This window comes from Chelonoidis abingdonii, chromosome 1, assembly GCF_003597395.2.
Source record: "Chelonoidis abingdonii isolate Lonesome George chromosome 1, CheloAbing_2.0, whole genome shotgun sequence".
Lineage (NCBI taxonomy): Eukaryota > Metazoa > Chordata > Testudines > Testudinidae > Chelonoidis > Chelonoidis abingdonii.
In genome coordinates, this window is record NC_133769.1 from 361,852,996 (window position 1) to 361,874,999 (window position 22,004).

The 22,004-nt window shown below is 47.8% G+C and overlaps 1 protein-coding gene across 4 annotated transcripts in view; it reads right to left on the reverse strand.

The window, feature by feature from the left end:
- Positions 1-22,004, reverse strand: part of GDPD5 (glycerophosphodiester phosphodiesterase domain containing 5) — a 358,488-nt gene that overhangs the window by 30,224 nt on the left and 306,260 nt on the right. For all 4 annotated transcript variants that reach the window (XM_032796412.2, XM_075061812.1, XM_075061813.1 and 1 more), the window contains 4 exons: positions 17,046-17,128; positions 11,374-11,524; positions 7,566-7,784; positions 4,857-5,014 (listed from right to left, as the gene is read on the reverse strand). In XM_032796412.2, the coding sequence (XP_032652303.1) occupies positions 4,857-5,014; positions 7,566-7,784; positions 11,374-11,524; positions 17,046-17,128 (611 nt within the window). The remainder of the gene's footprint in view (positions 1-4,856; positions 5,015-7,565; positions 7,785-11,373; positions 11,525-17,045; positions 17,129-22,004) is intronic.

The following is a 22,004-nucleotide window of genomic DNA, read 5'->3' on the forward strand; positions in this document are numbered from 1 at the left end:
GCCGAGGCGCTCGCTTGTGGGAGAGAAGTCTCCCTAAAGTTTACAGCGCCTCCCAGGTATTATGTATGGGTAGCGGCTGATAAGGCTTGCTGTTGGTTTGACCCCGCAGCTGCAACGGGCTCCGGCGCTCGAAATAAGACCTTACGGCCGAAGCAGGTCCAGACCCCGCGCCTCCGAGACTTCGGCAGCCGGAGCTTCTTGTCATGGTCGGCTCCCTTCTCGTTTAACGATTGTACGACGAGGAACATGGGGCGGAATGACATTATAGATACTCTATCCCTTCGAGGGAACCTTTACTTGCCGTCACACCCCCCGAGCAGCTGGGGGATGGGGCCGGAGAATGCCAGATGGTAGTGGCGTTCGCTGTATGGTTGTTATGAAGGGCAGGGCGCAGCGAGTGGGCGCATCCGCCGGAAGCTATCGGACGGACCGGGTCGGCAACTCGAAGAGACTCCTCGGCTTGGATGCTCATGTTTTTAGCGCAACGCGTCTGAGGAGGTCCTGGAGTGAGCCTAAGGTCCATGGGGTGGGACGGTGGGTCGTCGGGCTATCCTTCCCGCCACTGCTTCAGTCCGGCGAGGATGACGAGGAGACACCGTTGCAGAAGTGGGGCAGGGTGGCGGTCAGAGTGGGACTGCTGTCTCTGGCCCTGCAGGGGACTCGGTTCGGGCGGGTAGGTGAGACCGTTCCTCTGTCGAGGGGATGCGGCGTGGGGCGAGAGATAGAAAACGTGCTGCCTCCTGTGGGCATGGAGAGCGCGCTCTGTAATGGAGACTCGGACCACGGCGTGTGAGGAATTGCATGTGACCCCTTGGGCCTTGTTGGTTATGCCCAGGGCGTCCAGAAGCCCACTGCTGCGGGGCCATTGGTTCTGGGACCCTCAGGGAAAGAGGCCGGGCCGACCTGGTCACATCCAGTTGTACGACGCTATGTGTCCTGGAAAGAGACTGACCCGTGTCAAAGAAGGGCACGGGGAGGCGGAACACGCGAGTAAGTGCGAATCAGCGCCCTCCGACGTCAGACGGCCCTCGGGTGTCTGGGGAGCGGTGCGTGAGTCATGCCGGTGACCGAGATCTGGACCGGGACCTGCCACAAGCGCGGGTTGCGGGAGGTCGTCCGGATCGTGGGACCTTCGATGCCCGTTACCTGACTTCTCGAGTCACACGGTGCGGTAGCGGATGGGGACGCGGAAAACTGGTGCGGAAGTGAGTACCGGACCGACGTCGAAGATGATGGGCACCGCGAGTGCGAATGGTGCCGCTGGGGAGAGCGGTGCCGGGACTGCGAGCGGCGCCGTCGAAGCCAGACCGTTCCCTCTGGACCGGACTGGTATAAGATTAGTGGTGTGCCGTGACCTGCGAGCATTCAAGAAGGGTGCTGCCATGAATGGTGCGTGCGTGGGGGAAGCCGAGATCGGTCGTTGGCCGGACCGGCGGAGAATCCGCGGGACGTTGCTTCTCGGGCGTGTTCGAGCTTGCCCTTAGAAAGTACAACTGCACCGGCCCAGTGCCGGGCGGTTGGGGCAGGGCCGGGGCATCCGTCCAGGGCGATTAGGTCCTCTTGCGACGAGAATGGTTCTCGGGGCGTAGACGGGGACTACGAGCTCAACTGCCCAGATCTTGAGCGGGGAGCTAAGGATCGGACTCGTGAACGGACTTGCACCGGCGAGTACAACGAAGCCGGGGCGTGGCCGGCAGCGGCGGCGTCGCATCGGGTGCTCCTTCCGGGGCTGCTTTAGGCGGGGCAACCGAGGGCGAGGAGGACTCTTTTCTAGGAGCGTGCCGGGAGAGGCGGTGCGCTGCGCTTTCGCGGTGCCGGAGGTCCGGTGCCTGGGAGCCGCTCTCACGGTGCCGACGGCGCGGGTGTGAAGGGCGCTTCCATAAGAAGCGTCCGTGAGGCGGATTCGGTCTCTTCCTTTTTGTAACGCGGCGGCAGGGTGGGAGCTTTGCAAATGCGGCCACTTTCTTGGGATGTGTTGAGATTCCGCCCAGGCACTTTAGGCAGGCGTCGTGGGGAGACTGGTGGGCATCAGGCTTTTTACAAGCCGAGCACGTTTGAATCGCCGGCGAACCAGACATTCCGCCCGGCGCCGGTGCGCGGGCCTGGGCGGTTCGAGAGGGCTAGGCCCCGAACCCGCTAACTATTAATCAAACACTTTATAAACTATAACGCAACTAATATAATACTAAATAAACGACATAAACTTGTCAACTATAACGAACAAAGGAGAACGCTAGGGACGTGAGAGGTCAGCGTATGCCAGCGCTCCCCAGTTCAATGAGCCGACGGCAGGTAAGAAGAAATCTGAGGATGTCGGGCGGGCCAGCAGGGGTATATATCACCCGCCATGGCGGCGCCACTCTAGGGGGCGGCCTGCCGGCCCGCTGGAGTTGCTAGGGTAAAAGTTCTCCGACGAACGTGCACGCGCGGCGCGTACACCTACTGGAATGGATATGAGCAAGCACTCGAAGAAGAACCCACTTTACTGTCCAAGGAGTCAGATCCAGGGTTGTCCTTGGTCTAGATTTTCACACAATGGTCCCAGTTTGAATCGGACTGGCCCATGTCTTAGGTTCTCACTGTAAATAACTAAAAAGGTATCAGGAAAGATCTTTGATATATCCATACAACCAGCAGTGCTGGAACCAGGGGCGCTGCTGCACCACCATCCCCGCCTCGGCTTGGAGTAGTAAAAACAAACACCAAACACATGATTTCCATCATAACCCCCCCTCCACTATACAAATTGTTCCAGCACCCCTACCAGCAACACCATCAAAATGTCTCAGCACTGTGAGATCAAGGTCTCCACACCAGCAAGGGATGCCTGTCCTAGAGGAGAACATTTTAACACAAGGCATCCCAGGTTGTATTCCCTTTACCATGCTGATAATTAGCAGGTCATAAAACTTTTATCAAGAAACCTCTTTCACAACCACTAGGTGCTAGCAGCAAAGCCTTAATGCAGAAGCAATAATGTAATACCTTTTATTCCCTAATACACAGCAGGAGAGAGGGATTCTGTTGAGAAGTCTTTAAAGGCCCGGCTCAGCTGCCTCACTGCTCCCTCAGGACATTAATCCTGTAAATCCTTCTAAACTGGCCAGCTCCCAGAAGATAATACCTGAAAACTGCCCAGAAAGGACAATTCCTAGGTGGCTCTGCTGAGGACACTTGGTCTGGGGACTGAGGCAGGTTTCCTGCAGTGGGCTGGCTAGATTACCAATGGCCAGGGTCAAGGGGTGGAAGAGCAGGTTGGAGTAAAAGGGGAGAGACTGAGGAGGAGCTTCATCTGAGTCTTCAGCCCTTCAGCACTGCAAGGGTTGAGTCCATTGTCTCGTGACTGACAAAAGTCTTCAAGACAATAACTGGTTTTGTGGTGGGGTGGGGGAGAGAGAGAGGATGCTTCTATATACACTAATACTGACTAACTCTTATACAGCACTTTTCATCATAGATCTCAAAGCACTTTACAAAGGCGGTCAGGATCACTAGCTCCATTTTACAGATAGGGAAACTGAGGCACAAACAGGTGACATGACTTGCCCAAAGACAGACAGCAGACCAGTGGCACACAGGGGAACAAAGCCTGTGTCTCCTGAGTTCCAGTCTCTACCCCTAGGCAGTGTGGCCTAGTGGCATGAGTTCTGTTTCAGCTATGGCCCTGCTTGCCAGTGCCCCTCTGTGCCCCACTCGGACAAAATTGCAGCACGAACCAGTGCTATGGAACATCGGAAGAGAACTGTGACAGGTTTATGGCTTGAGAGTCTGCTCTGCATCTGCATGTCACTGTGCGAAGTTCTCAGCATCTCGCTCAGAACGGAGCCTCCTTTTGCCTCTTTCCCTTGATGGAAGCTCAGCCTCAGTTCGCTCGGTGACCCATTGATTCATGTGTTACTCAGGAAATTATTCACAAGAAATCACAATTCCATTAACTGCTTTGCTTGTACTTTCAGCCTGGCCTATGTCTTGCTCTCCTTTGCCTGAGGTAGCTGTGAAAACAGGGCTGACAAATTCCAGGGGGCTCTGGTAGGAGACACTAAGGCCCTCCCATCATCAAGCGGCAACAGGGTACTGCTGCATGCACATTGTCATGTGATGCCAAGGAACTGTCTGGTGAGAAAAGGAGGCCTGTGCGTCTTTCACTCCTGCCTGCCAGTAGGGCAGGTGAACCTAGCTGAGTGCAGGTTTCTCACTCAACAGGAACCTACGGAGCAGATGAGAAGGACGTCACAACATTCTGCAGTCTCTTTACCTCACTTGGTCTTCCACTCCCAGGACCTGTAGCTGAGGGGGCATTTCCTGCTGTCTCCTATGGACCAGCAGATACGATGGGCCCATTAAAGGGGAAAATGGGGTCTGTCCTTGATTGAAGTGACGTTGCCACTATAGACGCTCCCCCACCAGACAGTGAAGCTCCCGCTGGACAGCCAGCGATATGCCAGTTAAGTGGGAGCAGTTCTTTGTTGCGGAAGGACAGCAGCTGCCTGGAAACCAGTAGGCCAACGACCTGCAGATTTCAGGGCCATAAAGGACCACGGTGATCACCAGAATCTGTGGGTTGAGCCCCGGGTCTCGGTTCCTGGTTTGACCACAGGTTGAGAGCACAGCAAGCCTCCATGGGAAGGGGCGAGGGAGCGGCTATATACTTTGGCTTTGCAAAATGTACACAGCACACTAGGGTGACCAGACAGCAAGTGTGAAAAATTGGACAGAGGATGGGGGAGGTAATAGGAGCTTGTATAGGAAAGCCCCAAATATCGGGACTGTCCCCACAAAATTGGGACATCTGATCACACTACAGCACACGCACAGAGCAAGTGCAAATTCACACCAGTGAAAGCTGAGGCCCGCACCTGATGTCCTCACTGGTGACCTTAGTGTACCGCAGGTTCAGCTGTTTGATGCCTTTGTCTCTCAAGCGCTCCACATCTGCTTTGATGTCAGAAGTCTGCTGGAAACCTGGCGCAATTTGCCTCACCAGCTGCCGCTCTGTGTTGGGCAGCCACATCACCTGGAGATACAGAGAGAGAGTCAATAAATTGAGTCATTCTGATGAAAGAGATGATTTGCAAAGACGGAAACCTGTTTGGAGCTGGGAAAGCGTTAGGAATCCTGGCTCTGAGCAGTTTGGAGTACAGAGAAGCGGGAAGGACAGCCAAGCCAGAGAGTTTGCACTAATGCCATAATCAGCTTAAAGGGACTTAAAGCCTCACACATCTTTACTTGACTGCACTTTGAATGCGAGGCTGATTAGCTGGCACTGTGGGGCCTTGGCACCAGACTTTCACCTCGAGAGACACGGGTTTAAATCCTAACCCAGAGCACAAGGGATAAGGAATTGGAAGGTTCATGCTAAGATGCACTTTGCGCCCATAAAAACATCCAGTTCAGCACAAGATGGATCCATGGAAAGGATACCAAGCAGGCTCTGGCGGAGCTGGGTAGGAAAAGCTTTCCACCGACTGTCCAAATTATGCCCGGCTCAAACTAGCGTTATCCAGTCTTCACTTCCATCAGCACTAAATCCGTTCAAACCTTGCAATTTTTAGCACTTCCCACTCCAATTTCAAAGCACTGTACACACATTAGCTTAATCAATTTATAATGACAGGTTCTACCTCAGTTACAAGGTCTGGGCTCGATGCAGGAATTACTGCATGAAAACCTTTGGCGTTATGCAGGAGGTCAGATCAGATGATCAAACTGGACCCTTCTGGCCTTAAATTCTACTAATCTATGATGAATAACTAATCAATGCTCACCTAATAATGCACCAGAACAGTTTGAAGCAGGTTATGCACATTTTCAGCCAGCTAGGCTGGAATTCTGGAGCAAAGGAGTTCAGTTCATATAACTAGGCAGAGTGCATCAAAATGGATTTTGTTCTCACTGCCAAGGGCTTGTATTTTAATAATTATTTTGCTCACCTCTTTGCATTCACTCGCCCACACAATTGCAAAGAGGAGAACACGATTCCCCTTGTGGTGAAATGAGCTCCAGGAAAGCTGACTGAGATTCAAACAGGCTCACAAAAATAAATAAATAAAAAAACAAAAATAAAAAATCTGGTGATGTGGCCTCAGGGTTAATTGAAACTCGGGTGGAAACGGTAGTCATTAGAAAGACAGATGGGAGCTAAAAATGGATCCTTCCCCCAGGCTAATCATTTCATAAGTGTGATTGCTAAACATTTCCATTTTTCTCTGCATACATATGTATTATTCACCTAATTGGAAAGTCTGAAATATTTCACAGTCACAAGATGTGCAGCTGCTTAGCACATCAGCACGTTTGACTGTAAGCTACTTTCAACAATTTAAAATCAGAAGGGAAGGAAGGGGAAATCTCAGATGTTTCCCATTTTGGCTGGGCTGAGCAGATGTCACATTTCAAGAGTTGCCCCAATGCCCCAAGGGTTTGAACCTGGGGAATGGAAATCTTCGCTCTGCAGTAGCTCCTGCCACTTCCAGCTTCTCCCACCCTGAAAGAATCATTGCTTAAAGGAAGAGAGCGGGTGCTGGGGGCTCATGCCACTAACAGGGTTTCCCAGGGGCTGGGACAAGGCTGCAGGTTAAGCAGCTGGAGTGAGCGAGCAAGCAAGCAAGCAAGCAAGCAAGCAAGCAAGACCCTCCGGACCCCTGGAGAGAAGCAAAGGCAGAGGGACAGCTGCTTCATGGGATTTCTGCCAACAGGAGCTGCCTGTGTTCATGTTTGTTCCTACTTCTGTTCAGGGAGACAGGACCACAAGTATGTTCTGTAAATAAACAGATCACGCTAAGATACCCTGACTCTGCATCACTGATTTCTCATCCAAACCCAAACCACCACCCTGCAAGGTGCCAGATTTTGGGAACTATCTGGGCAAATGGGCAACAATTCCTTGAAAGGTGGGAAGAGGCAGGAACTGATGGGGGCTTGCTGTAGAGGGAGGCTTCCCTTTGCTTTTCTACTGAAACCTGGCTCTGGGGACTAGCTGGACACACAGGAAGGAGCTGTCTTGTGCTAGAGGAGTCTCACTTGTCCTGCTGCTGGGCACAAAGGGAAGCACGTTAGCGCAGCCACTCACATGAAGAGATCTGAGATTATCTCTGCATCTTTCACCCCCGATGGCAGGACCTAGCACCATCCAGCCTCACAGAACTTTGGGGTCAAGCTGCGACAAGGCCTCCTGGTACTGTACTGTCTGCATCCTCATTTCCCTGGGAGAGCCCTGGCAGATTGTGTGCTCTGGGGCAGCCCAAATCCTGGTGCGCCCCAAACAGAACCCACATTGCAAGAGAGCAGTGCAGGAGAACGATGAGCGAGGCTTTCTGGGATCGAAACGCCCCACACCATTGGGGGTTAGAGGGTGGACAATATCATCGGGAAGTGGGCAGCGTGGTTTCACCACATCTAAGCACAGAGGAGGTCAAAAGCTTCTACATCAGGAGAAGGAAAACTGGCCAGAAACCAGTTTTCTGCCTAGAACCCTGATTTCTCCAGTTACTAAAGCAACTGCTCTTCCTTGGAGCGTGAAAGAGCCAGGCCACGAGCCTCTCCCTCCAAAGCGCTGCAGGACTTACAGCCTGCTGCTGGATCCCTGACTCCAGTATGGTCTGCAGGGTAATGTTGACGTAAGTGCTGTAGTACGGATGATCTCGAGGCAGGTCCTGAAAGTTCAAGATCACTGACATGTTGTTCTTGGCGATCTGCAACATATCAGCCAGCTTACAGACTGATTGGTTTGCAGCTTCCAGATAATCTGAACCTGAGAGGGAGCCAGCAGTCCAGAAGGGGTCACTCTGAAAACAAACAAGAGTCAGAGTTATTGTCATGTAACTGGGGTCCCTGCTGTGACAGAGGGCAGATAGGACCCATTTTCCGCCCATGTCTTGGTGGCAATAAAGTTACCTCTGGCAGCTGCCCCTGAAATCTGCCTTGTGACTAACCAAGCTGCTAGGGAAAGTTGGCCAAGTGTTTTCCAACACAACAGTTTTTTGCCAGAAAATACTGATTCATTGAAACAGATGACTTTCCTGGGAAAGGGTCGGTTTCAATTCAACTTTAGTCAGGAAAGGTTTCTCAGGTCCAGGATGGAATTGCTGGTCAGAGAGAGAGACAGGCAACCCAGACCTCAGAATGCCCCGTAGCCCAGTGACTGGGGGCATTCCCTGGGAAGGTGAGAGCCCCAAGTCCAAGTCCTTGCTGTGAATCAGGCAGACAGACTCAAATCTCAGCCTCACACATCCCAGGTGAGCCCCTTGGTCCCTGGGCTGCTGGGTATTCTGTGATCTCTCTCTCTCTCTTCCCCTCACACTCTTGTTTTTCATGAAAAATTTCACGAGGCCTCAGTTACATCTTGGAACGGGAACCATATTTGAATTCTCAGAAATTTTCACAGGGTGGGAAACAGTTTCCCACCCAGCTCTACTGATAGGTCTCAGTCTCAATAAGTAACAGTCAAGCAAAGTCTTTCATAGCAGGAGGCAGTGTGGGCAAACAAGGCACTGAACTAGGTGCCAGGAGAGATGGCTTCTATTTTCAGTCTGACACCGATTTGCTGAACGACTTTGGGCAAATCCTCCCTGTCCCTCAGTTTTCCCATTGGAGGATATGCTGCATGCACTTATGAGGAGTACTGTGTGCAGTTCTAGTCATCCTAGCTCAAAGGCTATAGCATAAATAAAAGGGGGTTGGAAATGGGTTAGGAGTACAATCAAGAGCATGAAAATACATCTGAAGAGTCTGGGAACATCTAATTCAGCCTATTTCATAATACAGAAACAGAACAGTGGAAAATTCAAAACGGATGAAGAAAATATTAATTAGCCTATGGAACTCACTGCCACAAGATATGACAGAGGTCAAGAGTTTACTATGCTTCTATAAAAGACTGGATGAATACAAAGAATATCCAGAGTTATAACAGATTCATAGATTTGGTGGCCAGAAGTGACCACTGTGATTATCTAGTCTGAACTCCTGTATAATAAGGCCGTAAGATTTCCCAGAATTGATGTAAAAATTCACAGTGATGGAGGATCCACCACAAGTCTTGGTAAGTTATTCCAAAGGTTAATTATGCTCACTTAAAAATTTGCACTTTATTTCCAGCCATACAATCTTGTTTTACTTTTGTCTGCTAGGACTGAAGAGGCCACTATAGTAAGGATTGAAAACCCAAAACAATTTTGGAAGAGATTTAAACCTTCCTGTTTCAGAGAATAAAACAGCCTCTCGCCATGACGGATCAAGAGGAAGTTTTCCCTTGGGGCAAGTTATCACAGCATAGCTTCCTGAAGGGTTTCTTGCCCCTTCCTCTGAAGGCGTCAGTACAGGCCACTGTTGGATACAGGATCCGGGGCCAGACAGACCAGTGATCTGATCCAATCTAGTTGAATTATTGTGTTTCTCTACTTACATCCTTTCTAATGTGCTGTGGGACCCTTGGATGAAAAGTGCCATGCCTTGGTTTAAGACCATCTAAACATTATTATCCAACCACAAAGAGTAACGAGAAGGCAACCATGGGAAACACTACAAAAAAAGTAGCCCTTCGGTGATAAGAACAAGAGATAGTGCTGACCCTTTAGATCAGTGGTGCCCAAACTCTTCCTGTTCCACCCCTACTCCCTTACCAGTAATGGAATATGTCTATGCCCTCCCCGCTCCATTACTGCACAGTTGGCACATCAGAAGAGGTTGGGTTGAAGGCGAAGCTAAGAGCAGAAAGGGGGATGGGGGAGGAGCTGGGGCAGGAGCAGAAGTAGAGCTGCGGCTGGGGTGGGAACAAGGGGCTGAGGGGAACTGTGGCTGGGGGACAGAGCAGGGGGCCAAGCGGGACGGGGCTGGCTCAGGCCCTGCTGCACGCCCCCATAATGTTCCTCCCCCTGCCTCCCCCAGGGGGGGCAGCCCCACAGTTTGGGGACCACTGCTTTAGACATTCTTCCCATGCAGCAGGAAGTTATTTGGGTGTTGTTTTGTTTGGGAACTCAATGACATTCGAAGAGAATTTACTCTGCAGGACAATGAACCGGACAGACAGAATTACAAAGGGAGTCCATAATCGGTTGCAGCACTATAGTGACACTGCCGGACAGATGTTGTGGCAGAGGAAATGCTAGATGCCACTATCAACAAGTCACTTCAGATGGATCCAGAGCTGCCAGTCCCCAATACGCTGTGCAGTCTAGAGAAGTTCCTTATCTGACAATGCAGAGGCGCTGCGATGTATTCATTAAATCTGTGTCACTTTCCATTAAACGTCCATGTCATCTCTATTGCACTCAGCCAAGAGTGAATCTGCCATCAGCCCTGAGCTTTGTAAGGGAAGAAACGGTATTTGATAAAAAATGGAGACCTTTTCTGCTCAGAATCCATTCACCCCACCATATGATTTACATGTCAATCCACACACAGGAGGCATGGTAAGGGTTATTAAAAGCGAAATAAAAAGAAGAAGAGGCATATTGCTGTTGGACTGGCAAATTGGATTAAAGATTTTAAAAACATTAGAACACTACAGGGTTTTTGCAACATCCCACTGATGTGCAGAGAGAAAGCAGGATACAACCATAAGTTCTCATCTCCGAGGGGCTGTAGCAGAGCCTCACAATCAGGAGTATTTCAGCAAGAAAGGACAGGTGCTATATTCTCTGTAAGGAGCTGATTCAATATAAACACATCTCTTCTTTGCCTCTGCCTAACATGAGGATGGAGGAAGATTTTGACTGATGAGGAGTAACTCTGGAGGGCCGGCTAGGAGAACTCACGGCAGTAACAATAAAGAACAACACTTTTATGTCCTATTTTCTTCATCTCTAAAAAGGGGAACTCAGAAACAGTGTAAGTGGCTTGCTCATGTTCTCAAGCAGCTGAGCAGCTTTAGAAGCCAGGTCTCTCTACTCTTAATCCATTGCCCTATCAACCGGTCACCAGCTCCCAGCAGATGCAAATACAAAATTCAATGTTTGTGCACATGAGTCAGAGGTTCAGGATGTGCAAACACAGACCAACGCTTGGGCATTCCGTTTCAGAACCGCAGTGGGGGCCTCTGGAAGATTCCTTCAATCGACAGGCTGGAACTGGCTATGATGCTGTGCCAAACAAACAATCAGAATGGCAGAGCTAAGCTACTGGTGCCATATGGTGAGCAGAGGGCAGAGTTGAATGGGGTTCACAGAGCAGCATAGGGGAAGCCTGGCTTGGTCCATTTACCCTTCATTAAACCCTTTTACTGAGGGGATGGCAGCAATCTCATCCACCTGACAGGGTCTGTGGTGTGAACTTTCATCCAATGTCCTGACTTTGGATACAGGGTACACAGCTCCCCCATTCTCTCCCTGCACCCAGATGGTAGGGACCCAATCTTCAGTACATGATCGCACGCACCTTTAGGAACCATTCTCCAGCATTAAGCCTCTCCAGGTCAGTCCAGTTGAACATGTAAGAATGCTTGTAAGCCAGCTCTGGAAACACTTCCTCCACGTTAGTTGTCCTCCTGAGTGTGTTATCATGCATAAGGAACGGCACCCCATCATAGCTGCAAAGCAAACAAGCATCTTCGTTAACCTGTGGCTATTCACTAGCACGTACACCACATCAGAGAACAGTTGGTGTCTGCTCCACCCTCTCTCCAGCTTTTCAGACCAGGTTTAAAATGTGGTCAAGATCTCAGGTAATTTTGCGGGCCCTTAATGTTCTTGCTTCATTTACAAAGCTACACACACAGGAGAAAAATCTCTAAAATGCATTGCAGATGCTTCCATCCATTTCAAGGTTTACACAGCTCCACCCTTAACTTAGAGTTTCTCTTAGGATTTGGTAAACTAACTTGGATAAGAACAGAACTCCCCACCTGAGTGATTGCCAGAAAACTCAATCATTCTCTTGAGGCCCAAAACCCACTGAAAATTAATTATGAATCCTGTTAATTTTGTTTTATTATGGGAGGCCCTTTATATATGTGTAAAGCAAATAATGCCTGCCTTGAAAGTGTAAACCTAAAAATTAGACAAAAGATAACATTTTCAAAAGCACCTGAGTTACTTAGGACCCCAATTTCCCCATGTAGGACCCTCAAGTCCCACAGAATTTCAATAGGTTTAGACTATTAAGTGCCTGAGGCATCGTCCGTACCGGGGGTGACTGTGCGTAGGGTACGTGTAGAACACATTGCAATGCAAAGTCTCTGGCACAGGCGATGTAGTGAGGGAAGGTTCCAGCAGCAGGGAGCTGCCTCTCCATTGCCAGAGCCTTTCTCTGCGGCTTGGGTGGGTAGACAGCCCTGTAGAAGGTTCTGCCATGTCTCTAATCTACTCGCATAAGCATTGTCTCGGCTATTTAAACCCATGCAGGGGGGCATGCAGTGTGTGTACTCTACATGCCACCGTCAGTGTAGACATAGCTTAAGTCACTTTTGAAAATGGTATTTAGTATCCTGGGTTACCTAGGCACTTTTGAAAACATCACCTCACAAGTAACGAATGACAGCAACAGTGCAGTGGGAATGGAGGACAAAAATTACTGAAGAAGAGTTATCCAGTTACTTGGGTTTAGCTACAGTGCTTTTTGGTGGTTCGTTTTTCATTTTGACCTGCTTTTGCGCTTCCGGGACTCGGTTGGGGTAGGAAGCACACAAATATCGTAAGAGGCACAGTGCTTGTGTTATTTACAAGCCAGTCGGAAGCAGAAGATGCTGGGGGACCTCACAAGAGAGCCTAATCTTCACGAGATTCCCAGCCCAACTGCACAAAAAAGTTCTGATAAACATCCAAGGCAAACATGAAATCCAGAGTAGCCCTTTGAGATTCACCTTGCCCTAAATGGTCCAACTAGTACTACTCGGCAGTAGCATAAAGGATTTAGGCCACAAAGAGCTCTCCAAACATGAGATGGCTAAACTTCACAATGCTCCTGTGAAGTACAGAAGCAGTATTCCCATTTCACAGGTGGGAAAACTAGGAAGAGGATTAGGAGACTCGCCCCAGACCATAGATGGAGATAGTGTTGGGGCTAGGATGAGCACTCTGGTTCTTAATCCTATGGGTCACATTACACCTCCCTGTCTCTCATTACATTATGAACTTTTTCAAAAAGAGAACTAACCATGGCTTTAAACCTGAACTTAGTGAACAATTTTGTTGGGGATGTGGGAAGCCAGAAAAGGATCCCTTGCTGTCCATAGCTGTACCGGCTCTGCAGTGCTAAAAGGTCCATAATTTGGTCAGGAAAACCAGATAGACTTGTAAGGCAGACCAGGCAGCAGATTAGCTGAGTTAAAAAGTTGTTATTTTTATTAAAATGCTTTTCTGACCATAATCACACACACACACATTTCCTCTGAAGATATGGGTTAACCTAGAGAGGTGTGCTAGATTCAGAGTAAAATATATTAATTCATACAAGCAGCTGCAGAGGAGGGGGCAGATACCATGAACAGAATTTTGCCCCTTGAAGTAAACTAGCTGCATCTATGTACTGCCTGTGGGCCCCATCCAGATGTTTAACAAACACTTCAAAGAAGATGACAGAAGAGTGGCAACATTAAAAGAAAAAGAGATCCCACAGAGGTTGAAGAGCTGTGGATGAGAATTCTTTGCTGTGGAGTTTGAAATCTATCTCAGAGCAAACCCTTTAGAAAGAATAAGGCTCTAGACATGATTTTCGCAGTGGGGAAGATGGGTTGGGGCAGCTGTTCGTCAGGGAGGTGCTACTATGCTTCTCCAGTCACCGGCTGGCCTGACGTGCAGGGGGTGAAGCCTTGGAAACGGCCAGGGGTGTCAAAGCACAGATCCTCACTGTAGCGAGGCTCAAGAGGGAGATCTTGAATACGGACAGGGTTAACAGTAAAAACCTATTTGAATCTAATTGGGAGTCTGCCAAGGAGTCTGTCTTGAGCTGGGAGCGGTAAAAAGACCTACTTTAGTTGACAGAGCAAATGCAGTCCCAGCTTCACCACTGCCTGCGGAAGGGCCTTATCTGAAATGTCACTCAAATCTTGTTTTCTATTTCCAGCAAGAAATTATATAAACAGCCTTTCTGCCGAAAGCAACACGCTGACACAGCACCAGTCCTGGCCAGAAGCACACCATGCCTCGACATCTGAAGGTCTTTCATATGGTTTAAAACGGCCGAGCAGACATGGAATGAAGAGTGTTGAATGTTTAAGGTAGATAGGTGCCTACGACTTAGTACATCTCTCAGCATAGCATACTCAGACACACTTTAACCACCATAGTGCCGTACAGAAACCCTGTGTGGCCTTTAACGTTCCCTCCCCTTTCTAATCCCCTCTCTGGCCCCATCCAGGTGTATTGTCACTTGGAACGCCTGGGCTAAATGGTACCGTACAAACATGCACAAGTAAGACAGGCACTGCATGTACAGTGAAGCCCTGACTTTATAAAGACCCTGCATGATGCATTTCATGAATCAAGGGGGACATGATGTCAAGGAAACATGCAGACTCCACATTCCCACGGAGGCAGGGGAGACAAAAGCTTTTCAGTTGAAGTGCAGATGAGGCAGTAGACTGCAGGGGGCAGTAGACAGCTCAGCAGCTGAAACACAGGACTGCCATTTCAGCAGCATGATGTGGTCCAGGCTCAGGGTGCTTAAGTGATACTGTCAACTCCACAATTCCGCAAGGTCAGCTGACTCTGTTAGACTAGCTACACAAAGCAACCAGGATCATCCCCGACACACAAGCGATTATTTTGCTTCCAATAATATTCTCTTTGCAACAGTTAACAACTTCCCTTTTGAATGATTCTAAAGGGATTACGCCACTATCAACCCTGATTTGTCCTTCAACACTGCAAAATGACCTCCCGCTACAGCGGACCGGAACTTCCACTAGGGTTTAAATCTGTTTGCTGTCAGACAGTGATTGCAAAAGAGAAGCCCTGATGTTCAAACTCCATAACCCACAAGCCTATCTTTTATCGCAGAAACGCCTTTCAGATAGAATAACTCACCAAAGAGGTGGGGGTTTTTTTGTTGTTATTTTTTTTTTAATACCAATTATGTGTCTCTCTTGTGGGTTAATTTCAAGCTATTTCTTAGCATCAGATATGAATCTGATCCACACTATATGCAAATGCAGTGTTACTATTAGATAAGCAAGAGAGGGTCACTGACTTTCAGCGTAGCACAATGAAATCAGGAGAACTCACATCCTCCCCCATGCAAAGAACAAGAATCAGATTTAGCATCTAACCTAACAACGGAAATAGAAAGCATCCTCTCCAGGATTCAGCCTGGCACGTGTGCTTACAGCCCTGGGAAGGTACTAAAAGGAATGCCTTTTCTGAATGTGGTTTGCTATGCATCCACATCTCACATGCTAGTGAGCCCTCTTGCTATCCCTTCCCCATTTTGCCTTTCCTCTATTCTCCTCTCTCATTTCTTTTTTTTTTTTCCCTGTGCCCCATTAATCTATTCCACTTCATCCATTTTTGTTGCGTGCAGATTGAGGAGAAGTCAGTTGAATAACATTAACCAGTTCTTCAACACTGTGATACTCTCCTTTTTTATATATTCCACTGAACAAACTTCAATTTGGTCCAAAAGTGCATGTTCAAAGACAAGCAACAGGAACTTCAGATGTGTGTCTGTGACTTGCATCTTCTAATTCAAAATAAATATCCCATCTAACCTTACATATAACTCGCCTCCCTCACTTGCTGCTGCGTATTCTTTATTACACACAATCCTGCACCGGGCCTTAAATTAGCTCCTCGGGCAAGGAGTATCCTTCTACTCTGTGTTTATACACAGTGGTTCTACCATGGCGCTCTGAGCCTGACTGCTGCTGCCAAGTGCTAGCATAATAGCAGTCACACAAACACCCTTAAAAATGTCCCTTTGAAGTTTTGCCTCCCATTCAGTAGGAGCAAACAACAGTGGAAGTTTGTTGTACAGATGATGTCGAATCTGCTGTTTGCAAATGTGCACACGTTGTATGTCTATGAAGAAAACATGCATCAAATATTTATATTTAAGAGATCTAGGAGGTCTGAGGAAATTAAATGCAGAACCTGAGGAGTTGTGAAGGCTAGGACCATAACAGCGTTTAAAAGAGAACTAGATAAATTCATGGTGGTTAAGTCTACTATTAGCCAGGATGGGTAAGGAATGGTGTCACTAGACTCTGTTTGCCAGAGGGTGGAGATGGATGGCAGGAGAGATATCATTTGATCATTGCCTGTTAGGTCCGCTCTCTCTGGGGCACCTGGCATTGGTCACTGTTGGTAGACAGGATACTGGGCTAGATGGACCTTTGGTCTGACCCGGTACGGCCGTTCTTATGTTAAATTCCTCTCTTAGACATTTATGTGAGACTAACTCCACGCTTTCAAAGATTCCCCCTAACTCAGCCTTGCCAAGTTCTACAGAGGAGAACTGATTTTTGGGGGGGCGGGGGGGGAGGGGAAGGAGGGAAGATGGGGAAACAAGCAGATAAAAGTCTAATTAAATTTTCTTCATCTTTAGCATTATGGTAAGGGAAAGCAAAGAGATTTTGTGTCTGGGCTGGTAAATTCCCATGGCCGTTTTAACTCAGGTGGCACTTGAACAATGCAATGAAAAAATTTAGGACTTTCATTCTCCTTCCCTGCCAACAGAACTTCACTATAGCCAACCTCTTTACAAGCAGGTTTCACTGTACTCCTTTGGAGAAGGCAGCCAGACTAAGGCAAACCAGCCCCATGTTATTTTATTTCATCATAATAAAGCAAAATATCAACAAGATGGCACCCTGTCGTGAATTTTGGCCCTTAATATGAAGATTAGTAGAAAGTCTGGTTTCCGTTATAATTTAATTTTTAATCATTGTGCCAGCCAAATGACTAACATACATACTTTATAAATAGCAGCATATGAGAAGATACACGCACATTCTCCAAGAGGCCTTTCTCAGAGGATGTTACAGATACTGCAGTGGAAAACTTAAGTGGCAAAATTCAGATCTGGAACCAAAACAAAGCAGATCTAGGGATTTGGGTTGGACTGGTCACTAAAGAAAATCATTGCACTTGAAGCAAGCAGTGACACAGACTTGCCTTATCACGACGTCAGCTTGCACTCCGTATGTTTTCTGCTCCATTGCTTTTTGGAAGGACATCAGAGTGTTTTCTGGCGCCAGCTAGGGAAGAAGCAGTGAAAAAGTGTATTAATAAAGTATCAAATGTTTATAAAGCCCTCTTTCAGTGAGCCACACATGATGCTGCAGTAACAACACAACAAATAAATCAAAATACCTACAAGAGATAATTAAAAGGTTGAAGAGACAACAAAGCACCATGACTGAAAAAAATATTACAAGACTTCATAAAATGTATTCAGTGAGAATCATGTCACATCACTGGAACGAACTGGCTATGGGTAGTACGTGTAATGACTATCGCCCTTCATAGATGGAACTGAATCTGCCCAGCAGCATGCTTTAAATCTGTTAGCTGCTAACAGAGATTCTCCTTTACTCAGTTAGTAGGGGCCAGTGCATTCTGAGATCTATACCGAATGATCATGATGCGCACCCAAGTCCTAGTGAGCTCTGGATTTGTCATCATACGCTGTTTAAAAGGTTCGGTAACGCGAACCAGTCAGCTGCAATTGTTCTCAAATTGTGGTTTACAGATGACTGATGGCCTGCAGAGTGTTTGTTGGGGTGCCCATAAAGGCTGGCTGGTTACATGGAGTTGGCACCCCTCAGTCACAGCTATCCATGGGTGCTGGAATTAGGGGTGCTGCTGCACCCTTTGGCTTGAAGAGGTTTCCAGCAATGTACATGCTGTTTTACAAAAATCAGAGTAAGCCACAATGTCTGTCTAGAAAAGTTTCCAATCAAAGACAGACTAGTCAAACAGAGAAGGAAAGGGGGAACACCCACAACCCTCACCACATGAGTCACACGAGGTCAAGATAAAGATAACTATTTCAAATAAGTGCAATGTCCAAAAATGCCAGAAGGGGGCAGCATTCAAGCAAAGATCCTGGACAACCAGCAAAAACATATTTGAGGTTACCCTTTGCTAGAGTACTCCCTGCTCTTGCATAGCTTTCAGAGTCTCATGTCTTACCAAGTAGCTCAGGTTTCATTAAGATGAACAAAGCAAGCTGATCTTGTTTCCACTGAGCATCACCTGACAGTCTCTTTCCCAGGCTGCAGTCACTTACACAGAAACAACAGACTGGCACCTGCCCAGACGAGGTCTGAGCCTGACCCTATGCGGGGTAGCTTAAGAAAGAGAAATGCAAGGCTGGTGTATGGACACAGTGTCTGAGTTAGGCGCTGTTGTGAACACAGGCCTCACATCTGCTCTTTAAAGCCCACTTATACTATAAAATTCTAACTATGTTAATATAAAAAATATAAAACTATTATCAATAGCTATTTACAGGAGATCAAAGAGAAAAGCTGGAGAAATCTGTGGACACTGGGTTTCCGACTCAGCCCACATGGCGGTAAGAAGGAACTGGAGAGCTGCTGGCCCGTACTGCCTCCTACACCATTGGTCTGGAGCATGTGTGGGCCAGTGGACACTACTTGTTCGACTCGGGTGCATGAGAACCAGCACTCGAAGAATGTGGATTTTGGCAGATGTTTTCTCTGCCTAGTCATGGTACTTCTCTCACTGAGCTAAGCACAATGAATGACTAGAAATATAAACCCAACTGCATCATCAAAAGGCAAATAAGAAATCATACCCACAGTGATTATAAACATGTTGCTAAATATTTCCACGTTAAACAGTGAAGCTTCTCTGAGGATCTGTCTATAGAACATTGAAAAACAACAAAAAATTAGACCAACCCCACAGCACAGATTCCACAGATTAACATGTTGGTGGTTGTTATTGTCAAGGTTAACTTCTGGGAGAAACCATGACATCAGGACCCATCCACATGGACACTACACGACACCCCAACGTCATCAACCTAACAAGGCAACCCTCACTGGGAACTGAATTATCTGTACTCTCCAAGGGACTGAACATCTGCCATGTCACAGAACCTTAAACCATCCTAACATGTAGAACTAGAAGCATTCATTCACCGACTCCACCTCAAGAAATTTTGACAACGAAGACATCACCCACAGCTACCACATCCACACCAACAGTCACAAGCAAAAAAAATTCAACCATTGGTTAATGATCAAATCAGCAGACAAAGGAGGTACCATTGCAGCCCTCAATCATGACTAAGGCTAAGATTTAGTCATAAGTATTTTTACTAAAAGTCATGGGCAATAACTGCCCGTGACTTGTACTATAAATACCTCTGACCAAATCTTAGCTGCTCTGGGAGGCTTGGGCGGGGTGGGGGCAGAGGGGGGAACCCTAGGGGCACCATTGCTGCTCTGGGACTGCTACTCCAGGGCCGTCCCTGGGACTGTTACTACTCCAGTGGCCCCGGGGCTGCTTCAGCAGTGGCTGGTATGGCTGGCCCCGGGGCTGCCCCAGCTGCTCAGGTAGCCTTGGGGCCAGCTGCCCTGGCCACTGCAGAAGTCACAGATGTCCCGGAAAGTTACAGAATCCGTGACCTCCATGACAGACTTGCAGCCTTACTCATGACGACCATGTTAATGAGCCCACCAACAATTCTGACACCACCTACTATAAAGAACTGAAGGAATACCCTACACCATAATCCACCCATGAATTTAAAGATCTAATCAAATCGTTCCCCAAACAACTTCAAGAGAGCCTCTATAACCTCATCCCCCTGAACTCACCCTAGAGAACTTCTACATGCTTTCAAAGATACACCAGGGAACCCAGGCAGACCTATCATATCTGGCCATGGCACTTTTACTGAAGGAATATCAGGACCTACATCCTCCAAAAGGCCAGTTTCCTCCAGGACACAACCAAGTTCTTTCAGAAACTCTGCAACATTAACAAGCTCCCTCAGAACACCATCCCTGCACCTATGGAAGTCAATTTCCTATATGCCAAACCAGTGGTGGCTCCAGACATTTCGCCACCCCAAGCATGGCAGCATGCCGCGGGGGGCGCTCTGCCGGTCGCCGGTCCCACAGCTCCGGTGGACCTCCTGCAGGAGTGCCGCTGAAGGTAGCCTGCTTGCCGCCCTCCCGGTGACCGGCAGAGCGCTTCCCGCGGCATGCCGCCCCAAGCATGCGCTTGGCGGACTGGGGCCTGGAGCCGCCCCTGCACCAAACATCCCTCACCATGATGGCATTGCTGCCTGCCTCAGATATCAACATCACTCAGAAATCCACTGCAAACATCTCCAAACTCATCTATTTCATCCTCACCAGTAACAACTTTACCTTGAACAACATACACTTTGTCCAAACGATAGGAACAGCCACGGGTCCTAAGATGGCTCCTCAACATGCCAACCTGTTTATAGGCCACTCCCTCACAGATTTCCCCCGCATCTCAACACCCACCACCTGTCCATCACACTGTCTCTAGATTAACACTCCCACATCAGCATCAGCTTCTGGGACAGCACCATCAACTTCAACAAGGGAAACCCCACGGATCATCATACTTACCTCCACAGATCCACTAACCACCCTAGACACACCAAGAAATCTATTATCTATAGCTAGGCACTCAAATACCACAGAATGTGCTCAGAAGAGCAAGTCTGGGATACACATCTACACACACTTAAAACCACCTTCACTAAACAAGCACACTCCACCAGAAAAGTAGATCACATCATGGAGTGGGCCACCCAAATACTCTAGGAGAACCTGCTTCAATATACAAAATAAAATCCCCTCCGACTGTGCACTCCTCATTGTCACCTACCACCCCACATTGGAACCCAAATGGGATAGCATCAAACAATTACAATCTATACTACATGGGACCCCATCTTGAAAGAAATCTTTCCTGAATTCCCTCTTCTGGCCTTCAAATACCCCCTATCCCCCTGCCAGTGTTGCCAAGCTCATCATCCGAAGCAAGCTCCCCACAGATCAGGACACACCAACTTAAAGCAGCAACAGAGCAACAGCTGCAAAAAGCTGCAAACATCTTTCTACTTCTCTGATGATGAATACCCGCCCCCCTCAACACACCTTTTAAGATCCCTGGGTCCTACACATGCCTATCACAACATGTAGCGTATCTCATCCAGTGCATCAAATGCCCCAGCAACAACTATGTGGGAGAAGCCAGACAATCATTATGCTCTTGAAAGAAATCACAGAGAAAAATTATAAAAAACAAAAACACCCTATTACCTGTGGGTAAACACTTTTCACAAAGCAAATCACACCTCTCAGTCCTTTGTCCTCTAAGGAAACCTGCACAATGCCTTCAAAAGATGAGCCTAAGAACTTTAATTCATAACTTTGCTGGTCACTAAAAAAAATGGACTTCAAAGAAACCCTGGTTTTACAACCCATTACAACAATTTGTAACGCACTCTGCTAGCAACTAACCTTCCATTGTCCTATGACTGCAGAAGTGTTAATTGCCCACTTCATTTTAAGTCTGAATCCCTTGGGTTTAATAAATTGTCTCACCTTCTGTTTAGCTTGGACAATCTGGTTACTTTCTCCTGACCTGAGGAAGAGCTCTGTGAAGCTCACAAGTTTGTCCTTTCCACTAACAGAAGTTGTTCCAACAACAGATTTAAAAAATTTTTAAAGTTAATGTTTAAAATTAAATATACAAAAGCTAATGGGAAAGGTACTGTACATCTGGGGTCCCGCTTGAGTTATGAGAGATTACAGGTATCAGTTACAAGGATCACGAGATACATATATGTTACATAACCAGCACAGGTCCAGATTGGGGTGTGGGAGTTTTTAAAGCGTCAGTGGATAAGTGGGCTCGGGTACGGCACCCACACCTCACCCACCTTCTCTCTCACAAATTTTCCCAAGGTGGAGGTGTGGCTGAATGAATAAGGTCCTACGCATACTGCAAACTTGCCGTTTAAGCACTATGCTTCAGCACGGGAGCACCGCGCACCAAGTGAGAACAAGATTTATCAGTGTGGATGAGAAGAAACTGTGTTCTGCTCTTTAC